This window comes from Spizellomyces punctatus (assembly GCF_000182565.1).
Source record: "Spizellomyces punctatus DAOM BR117 chromosome Unknown supercont1.9, whole genome shotgun sequence".
Lineage (NCBI taxonomy): Eukaryota > Fungi > Chytridiomycota > Chytridiomycetes > Spizellomycetales > Spizellomycetaceae > Spizellomyces > Spizellomyces punctatus.
Window position 1 is genome coordinate 128,866 of NW_015971545.1, and position 8,659 is coordinate 137,524.

General features: G+C 47.3%; 3 protein-coding genes across 3 annotated transcripts; 1 reads left to right on the plus strand and 2 right to left on the minus strand.

The window, feature by feature from the left end:
• Positions 1-31: 31 nt before the first annotated feature.
• On the minus strand, positions 32-3,777 carry SPPG_05426 (uncharacterized protein). The gene is made up of 6 exons (XM_016753641.1): positions 3,581-3,777; positions 3,331-3,489; positions 2,884-3,243; positions 1,772-2,824; positions 915-1,708; positions 32-848 (listed from the first exon to the last, which is right to left on the minus strand). Exons 2-6 carry the CDS (start codon positions 3,446-3,448, stop codon positions 192-194), a joined length of 2,982 nt encoding a protein of 993 aa, XP_016607212.1. The 5' UTR covers positions 3,449-3,489; positions 3,581-3,777; the 3' UTR covers positions 32-191.
• A 30-nt stretch (positions 3,778-3,807) lies between these two features.
• SPPG_05427 (uncharacterized protein) lies at positions 3,808-5,812 on the minus strand. Its single transcript, XM_016753642.1, has 7 exons — positions 5,482-5,812; positions 5,132-5,242; positions 5,032-5,056; positions 4,885-4,959; positions 4,739-4,817; positions 4,644-4,679; positions 3,808-4,583 (listed from the first exon to the last, which is right to left on the minus strand). Exons 1-7 carry the CDS (start codon positions 5,675-5,677, stop codon positions 4,338-4,340), a joined length of 768 nt encoding a protein of 255 aa, XP_016607213.1. The 5' UTR covers positions 5,678-5,812; the 3' UTR covers positions 3,808-4,337.
• Positions 5,813-7,298: 1,486 nt separating this feature from the next.
• SPPG_05428 (uncharacterized protein) lies at positions 7,299-7,917 on the plus strand (the record flags this gene model as incomplete). Its single annotated transcript, XM_016753643.1, has 3 exons — positions 7,299-7,462; positions 7,533-7,606; positions 7,673-7,917. 3 exons carry the CDS (start codon positions 7,299-7,301, stop codon positions 7,870-7,872), a joined length of 438 nt encoding a protein of 145 aa, XP_016607214.1. The 3' UTR covers positions 7,873-7,917.
• Between the last annotated feature and the right edge of the window lie 742 nt (positions 7,918-8,659).

The following is an 8,659-nucleotide window of genomic DNA, read 5'->3' on the forward strand; positions in this document are numbered from 1 at the left end:
GCGTGAATCCCTCCGTTTGTCGCAAGCCACGTATTTTGACAATTATAATAGTCCCATCTCTATTCCTTGTCAAGAGCACACTACAAACAACATTACTATACAATGTTAAATACAAGTAAATTCATATTTAGCGCTTCAACTGAACTAAAAAGTGTTCGTTGAGCATCATCCAATTCAGAAGCGTTCTTCATCTATTTGACAGGACCATATCCCTGATAGCTACCGTGGTAGGTGGATCCAGCTTCAGAAGATGAAACTGAGTTCGAGAATTGATGGACAAGCTGCTGTGGCCGAGTGGGCGAATAGCGTCCTTCGGCATAGTACGTCTGACCCGCCAACAAATCAGCATGACTACTTTCTGTTGGCGATGGGCTCGGAGTGCGTGGATGATACTCGGCCATTTGCTTTCCTTTGGCAACGTTCCGTCGCCAGGCCCGTTCGTATTCCTCCCAACGTTTTAAACTGACTTTGCTCCCGTCAAATGTGCCTCCTTCGTTTCCGTGGCCATTCTTTTCCGACGCACCGCCTGCACCGGTCACTTGTCTGGTTGCGCCCCAGGAAAAGTCATCAAAGTGCCAGAAGGCATAGACCGGTAGGACAAAGTTCCAAATAGGCAATGCCAAAATGTAGACACCCATCCACATTATGTACTGCCAGCGCCGGAATGAGAGGACCACAATGAGCGATGGGAAGAAGATGACAAAGAGAAGTGTGCCAATGTTCAGCCATTGCCCAGGGTCGGCGTCCTTATTCACGTTCGATACTATTGCATTGATGATTAGGTAGATGGTTGTCAGGATGGAGGCGGGAAGCACGGCGGTAGAGATGAGATCGAGGAGGACAATAAACTAGAGGGCAAGAAAAGCAATCAATATGGCACCCTGCACGCATTATACTCTTGATTGATGGCTTACCTGCATGGAAAAGCAAAAGGTACCACAGAGATTGTTCACCAACACCAACTCCATCAAATTGTGAATGGTCGAATTGATCCATCTACGCCTCTGGCTCAACAAGGTAGCAAAGTCGTCAGGAACCACAGTCTTGCAGACCGCACGGGGGATAAACACCATCTTCCGATTTGTGAATGTCCGCAGCATCAAGGTCGTCAAAAATCGGTCTTCACCCAGCAGCAACAAATTCTTTTGGTGCAGTGTGTCAACTTCGTTTGTGGAATACGTCTCCACTACATCAGGGTTCGCCAAAATGGGTACCCATTCCCCGTCCTTGCGTGCTTTGATCCGGTACATGCAGAAACAGCCCGGCAGACATGTGACACCACCAAAGACACTTTCAAAAGCTTTTCCGAGGTGATGAGAAATGTAATACTCAAAGACTTGGATCATCGTGACCCACGACTGAGTTTTGTTTGCAATTCGAGTTTCACCGCACAGACCCATGATCAACTGATCGTTGTGCATGGCGTTGATCATGAGCCGCAGTGAGTCCGGTGCAACTTTGGTATCGGCGTCCACCATGAGCACAATTTCAAAAAAGTCTGGGGTGACGCCCATGAGATGATGGACCTTGCGGAACAAGTCAAAGTCCAGGGGGGTCATTCGGTCATTCAAGAGAACGCGCGTGAAAAAGTTCATTAGAATGAGCTGAGAGTCACGCTTTCCACGGTTGCCTGGCTTGGCTTCGCTCGCTTCTTCCGGTGTCCCACACTTGATCACCAAGATGGTCGGAACGCGGTGACCGGCGTGCGCTAAACGTATATATCAAATGAGAACAATATCGAAAAAGGTGCACAAACCAGTGCTAAACTTACAGAAATGACCGACATAAACTCTAGCCATGTTGTGCTGCTTCGAACCAGACGCAACGGCAATATACGAATACGGCTTTGGGTTGTCTCCAAAGGTCTGATCGATTTCAATCATATCAAGTAACAAGTCCGGTGTACTCTTTGGATTTCCTTTACCCGTAATCAGACCATCAGCGATAATAAATAACAACTTTCTGCTATCGGTATAGTCCGTTGCAGCCATAGACTCCATCGTAGTTCGAAGAGAAGCTTCTCCCTCTGAGTAGCATGTCACAAGAAGGACCGTGTAGAGATCCAAGCCAATGTCGTTGGGATTCATAATGTCCATCTTTTTACGATCGCTTATGTAGGTCAGTTCCGTGTCGTTGGACCTGTTTGCATATCCCACAGCAGCTGCGCTCGCGAATTGATTCGGAGTTCGTGCAAGACGATGTGATATGAACCAGTCAAAGATCACGGCCATGACAAATCGGGACAGAAGTACGCCAAGAACGATAACAGCAACAATGATCGAAAACAGGTACGAAATAATACATGACGCATCCTGTGCAGCGATCTGTCCAGCGACGTACTTGTCAACCAAACAGTCGAATGCCTCCCTATTCATGGCAAATTCGGGAAGGTTGTTCAAAATACGTGTTGCCTCTCGACGATTCCTGATTCTTCGCAGCACCGCATCAACCGGATTGTTTGGTAGTGGCTGTCGGCCGAACTGGTCAAAGTAGGGTTTCAAATTCAAGACGCTGTCTTTGACAACCACGTAGCCTCGAGCTTCGATCTCGTCCCAAGTGTAGGCAACAAGAGGATCTACCGATTCTCCGCCATCTAATCGATCAAAGGGCTTCAATCCACTGCCAGCAAGCTGCCGACAATTACCGGCCTGCTGACATGGACTCTGAACGAACGCAAACGGGTATGTTGTGGCGTTCAGCTGCTGACAAGCTGCGACAGGTGGTTGTTGGAACAGATCCGAAAGATCACTGCCACGAGGGTTGGTAAATTCGGGCCCTAGAGCCGGATTTGTCCTATACATAGTCCCAAAAACAATGATCCCTCCTGTAATATGATGTGAGTGCGTGACAGTGACATTACTCTGCGTCTTTGGGCGAGCTTACCAGCAGCATCGATAGGGACTGGGGCGCCAGTCCCTGTTGGACACAGCAGAGGATTCAATGCTACAATGAAGAACACCACGAATGCACACAGGATGACGATGATCCAGCACAGGGTGACCTTCTCCCTCCAGGCCTGCTGTGGACCTGCCCCTTTTATGTTGCAGCAGTTAAGGCAAAAGGCAGGAAAACAGCATGTCATCATCTTTGAGAAGATTGTCCATGTATCAAATTCGCTTTTGGCAAAGATATTTGCTGAGGCGTCTGGGCCAGCAGGACCTGCTAACATGCGGCGAGTACTCCGCATTGTTTGTGTGCGCAGCAGGGGCGAATTGACATATCGCTCTGGTCTTACGAGAGTACCTGCAAAAATGGATACCAGGTCAAAAGAGAGCTCCCCAACGAGAGGTTCTAACGTCTCTGCGGCTGCACGTCTGTCAAACTACTTACCCTTTCTACCCAACGTCCTCCTTGTCATCGTCCGTCTAGGAAACGGGTACGGGTCGACAGCCCCAGATACATCAAGAGTCACTGTATCCGTTGGTGGTGTAGCTTCGTAAGAGCTCATTATTCTAACTTTTTTCTTGCTTGTCTATCTATATACAGTATCTGCAAGGTGGGAAACGTCAGTTGCTGTCAGATTTTTCCTGGCACGCCCATAGAGTTGCGTTTCAAAAGTGAGCATCAACAGTATACGTACTATTTGATAACCTTGTTGTCTATAGTAAAAGATACAGTAATCTCCATAAACACCAATGCAAACACAACCTAGATGGGCTCACACTTTCCCTACTGCCATTGCTTTCAAAATATCAAGTTCCCACTTGCAACCGTATGCACAGCCACCGCCTCAACGGATGGCAAAGTTGGACATGGCGCAGGAGCCCCTGAAGCAAAAGCGGCCGGCAGAAAGTTGTGGCTATGAAACAGTGTGGGAAAATTTTGTTTCAATTTGGAACAGAATTTTCTACGCGACTGTGCCACTTGATCTTAACAACGCGGTCGCTATGACATTGCCAAAGGCGTTCAAACCGCCCAGTTGCGCCAGATCTGTTCTGGCTCCTTAACATTTCATATTGTGGATTTTATCATGGCCCTGCTCGCAGGGGACAAGGCCATACAAGGCAGACGTCTTTCGTCTGTCATTGTCCTCTAACCAAGCTACTGTTGTGTGATTTTGCTCCAACCAATGGGTATTTTGGACACGCATGTGCGTCATTAAGATGGATCTTACAAAGGTGGACCGTCCGATGGAGTGTCAGATTTTTTGGAATCATACTGTCCGTTTGTGAATTTCCAGTCTCTCTGATGTTCATCACGCATTTCGCGATGAGGGGTTTTGTGGCCATGGCAATCCAACAGGACTTCCCATGATTCTGGCATCCTTCTGATAGCGGAAGGAAAACCAAAGGAACGATGCGCACTCTCAGCGCAAGCACTAAATCAAGTGTACTGTGTCACTCTATCCTTGCCCTTTTATCAGGTCTTCTTGACCGATCTGGGCCTTGGTGTACGGACGGAGGTGGACGGAAGCGTTCGTTCGGGTATGGTGGTGGACCACGTGATCCAACAAAGTGGTTGGGAGGCTGCTGGTTTGGTGGATATGAAGGCGGTTGTTGCGGCTGAGCAGATAAAGCGTGTTGCAAAGGTTGTTGCCGGGGGAGAATTGCCGGACGGAGGGTGGGATGTGGAGGTGGGATGTACTGCAGCAGGCGGGGCTAAGAACGCGCTCCCATTGAACGTAAAAAACGGTCGATACTCACCCAAGTCATAGACTTTGTCTCGGGTTCTCGCTGAGTCTAATAATCAATACGATAAGTAAGATATGACCACTATTATGAAGCGCAGAATGTCCTACCCATGCGCCCGCTCGAGTTCCGTCAGGTTCCCACAAATAATGACTGACATTTGGCTCTGGTTCAAAGGCTTGCAGCATGCTACAAGAAGAGCAGTTGGCTTCAACTCTTACTGGGCTCCAGTCTCAACATGGCATTTCCCACTCACTCAGCATATCGTTCGAGCTTGCCTGTATTAGGGTAAAGAGCAACTTGCAGGCTGCCCTTGAAAAATCGGGATTCGCTGCATCGAAGAATCATAACCATTTTTAACTCTCGAAAGTTGCATTTGAATGTCAATCTCGTTCTTCCATACCAGTTAATCAAGTGTAACATATTCCCTGTGGGTCATATCAGAGGGTTGATATCGGGATAAAGAGCGTACAGCGACTGGCCTGCCCTCTCCCAAACGTTACCTTGATGCACTTTGTGACCAATATCTGCATCCAGCAACGAAAGGATGACTGACCCACTATCATCACCGACCCAGAAAAGGAATCTTGGACCTTTTCTTGATTCAATTACGTCTAGGGTAAAGCAACGTCCAAACGCGCCAGTTAGACGAGAGCTCTGTGACGTCTGCATACGTGCTAGCTCGAGTATTACAATGGCTTGAGGTGAATGTTCTCGCTAGAACGTCAACTACAGTGCCACTGGAAAAACTGCGCAGATCTGTCACCGCCAGCTGTACTGTGCGAAACTCTGTCTACCGAAGCGTCCTGCCTCTACTTGGATCCTTCCAACTTTCACTTCATCTTCCACTCACATTTATCAATTACAACCACATCAAGGTTAACGCCTCTCATTCCTGGGCGCAGATCCCTCACTTTAGTTGGCGGTACATCGGTCTGTGGCAACTCAGGAGATGGTTGATAGGTAAAATAAGGTGTGGTGGGTGGAGCAATCGGTAATGGAGGTATGGAGGGTAAGTTATTCATAGTTTTGAATGCCGTTATCGGCATACCACAATGAAAACAAGAAAAGGATCATTTATGCACCGAACGCTACGTCTAAGATCACAAGTAACTGCCGCACGGATGGAAGTTGACTGACGCAAAACAAGGCGAGGGTAGAACGCTGCGGGATTTATCGAAGGTCGTCACGTGGACGCATCAGTCAGCAGCTGGCGAGCGTTGCTCCGGTTCTTTGCCCCAAACAATCTGAGAGTGATCTACAGCAGACATTCGACAATGTTCTCTGCCACACGCATGAAAGACGCAGGCCCACATGATGCTATGAGCATGCAAGAGTTGCGAAGTCGAATGTTTGAATCATTGCGAACTGCTGGCGTCGCTGACAAGCTTAAAGTATATATATTGACGCGGGGTTTCCTGTTTAACAAACATGATGCTGAAGAGACTTACCTTCCTTACAGTCCCAACTACGCGCAAAGATTGTTGCCGAGCTCAAGCTACGAGTCCATGCACATGCTCTTGGGAAAGGTCCAAATAGGGGATCTGGACTCGACGACACTGGCAGCACAAAAGGCCGGCTGTTGCACCAAGTGCTCGATAGCATGCTTGTAGACTACCTTAAGGCGCGTGGTTTTGATTTTACCTTGTCAGTGTTTCTGCCTGAAAGTGGGTTGAATCAGAAGAATCAGGTAGGAAGGCATTTTTTGGACTCTGGCTCTAGACCACATGGTGCATCAGCGCAGCTGCTGATGCCTGGAACGATAGATATTGTCGCAGGAAGATATTATGCAGGCACTACATATGGATAATCACACAGTATTCTTTCGCGAGCTGGTAAGTAGCTGTTTGTCTATGTTGAGTTGGACCATCGCGCAGTATTTATCTCAGGGTCTTCCACAAGAATGCGTTGATGAAGTTTCAAGATTCAGGTGTGCAGATTGCAGCTATCAAATAAATCTGGATTTGCTATTTATACGAGCAAAAGTACTTCTCGTTAATCTACTGACCAGTTTGATACGAATCGCTGACCTGCCCGTTGCGGACAAGGACGTGCAAACGGATTTGGATATTGAGGATTTTCTAGGTGCGTCGCCATTTTGCAATGTAATTGAGTGTCGTCAGCTGATGAATTTAGTGAATGCAAAGATTCCAAGTTCCGAGAAACCGACAGAAACGTGGCACAGCGAAAGCAAGATCAGGCAAGACTTCACGCATTGGCAGTGGAAGAGCGCATACTTCGGTATCAACAGGAAGTAGAAAGCCGACTAAGAATAGAAATGGAGCAACAGGTACCGCGCGCAGGGCCCAGTATCCCTTATTTCATAATGTGCACAATGCATCAGCCGCTTATGCCACCTCTTTGCAGCTTACCCAGTTCCGAAGTATCGAGCTTGCTCAAATGAGGGTCGAAGAAAAGAAGAAATACCAAAGCGATATGTCACGGTTGAAAACCGACTTCGAGCAAAAAACTGTCGAATTGCAGGAAAAGGCTACAACCTTACTGGAACAGGAGAGAGTACGCTTAGCCGAGCGAGAGAAGGTGACTACTGCAGTAAACTGCCGATAAAGAACGGGAAAGGTGACCCCAACACTAAAACAACCTCAGGACTTGGAGAAACATAATATGGATCTACGCCAGAAGTTGTTGGAGGAAAATAATCGGGCGGTAATGAAGGAGGCCACACTACGGACTGAGGCGGAGCTAATGGCCAAGGAAGTAAAGTTGGAACGCGACGCTGTACAGCGTCGGTATGACGAGGCCTTAGCGCAGCTTTCCCAATTGCAGAATTTGAAGGAAAAGTATTCTGAAAAGTTGCAAGAATCTATGGCGCAGTAAGTGGATTAGGTACTTAACAGTATGAAATATTATGATAAATAACTTGTGGTTGGGGTTGAACGATAGGTATAAAATCGACACAAACAGAGAGTACAGCAACTTGGTGTCGAGTGTTGAGATTGAGAAGGCGAAATTGGAAGGTATAGTTCGTTTCTTGCATGAATTGCTTGAACCCCATCCATTACATTCCTCATCAATATGTGCAGCTGAGCGCGCAATGCTCCGTGAAAAAACCAGCGCCGTGGAAAAAATGTCAGCTCAGGTTCAACGCGCGCAACAAGATATGGACGACATACAGGACCAACTGAAAGAAGCACGGGCACAAGCTCTCAGGTGGCGACAGGAGAAAGAGGAAGCCGAGCATACTGTTAAAGATCTGTCGCTTCAGGTATTCCTCGTGTGGTAATGATCGATCTTGTGGTGTGACTGACATGTTGAGCTACCTGCCGGTACAGCTTATGTCACATAAAACATCATCGGCTTTAGAGTTCGAGATTCAAAGTTTGAAACAGTATGTTTGACGCTGCAAGGGCCAGTATTGTGCATAAGGTTTTCTAACGACATCGTAGGCAACTGGTAGAAGCTGAAAGAATGGCTGAACGACGACAAGAAGGTTCGCATTATAATTTGTGGACTAGATAATCATCACCTTTTGTTCACCGAATTTGGACGCAGACTACCAATCACTCCTCAAAACTCTCATGTTACCAAATGATGACGTACAAAAAGAACTGGCCAAATGTCGTCGATCTGAAGCGAAATGGCAGCGGGAATGTCAAAACCTTGTGATGCGACTTGACAGCGAAGTGCGTTGTTTGAAGTCACATGTTGTGGATCGCACATGGCCGCTCACACACTTTCTTAGCTCAACCGCAATGAGGAACTACAGCGAAAATGCGAAGATAGCGTTCTTCAGGTTAAAGAGCTTAAGCGAGAAAACGCTGATTTGAGACTGGTACTACACCAGACTCGAGAAGGTAAAATGTTGCAATTTCTAAAAATGTGACATTTCTCCGCGTACCGAAACGGTTTTTGGCTTCTACAGCTTTGAATCATCAGATAGCTCAAGATTCTGTCATTGACTTTAGGAGCAACAATCAGCCCCGCAGGTAGTCGTCCTTCAATCCCCGTCACTGTCGCCATACTATCAAAATTGCTAAGCAACTTATATAGCGACTTTTTGCCAGATCCAC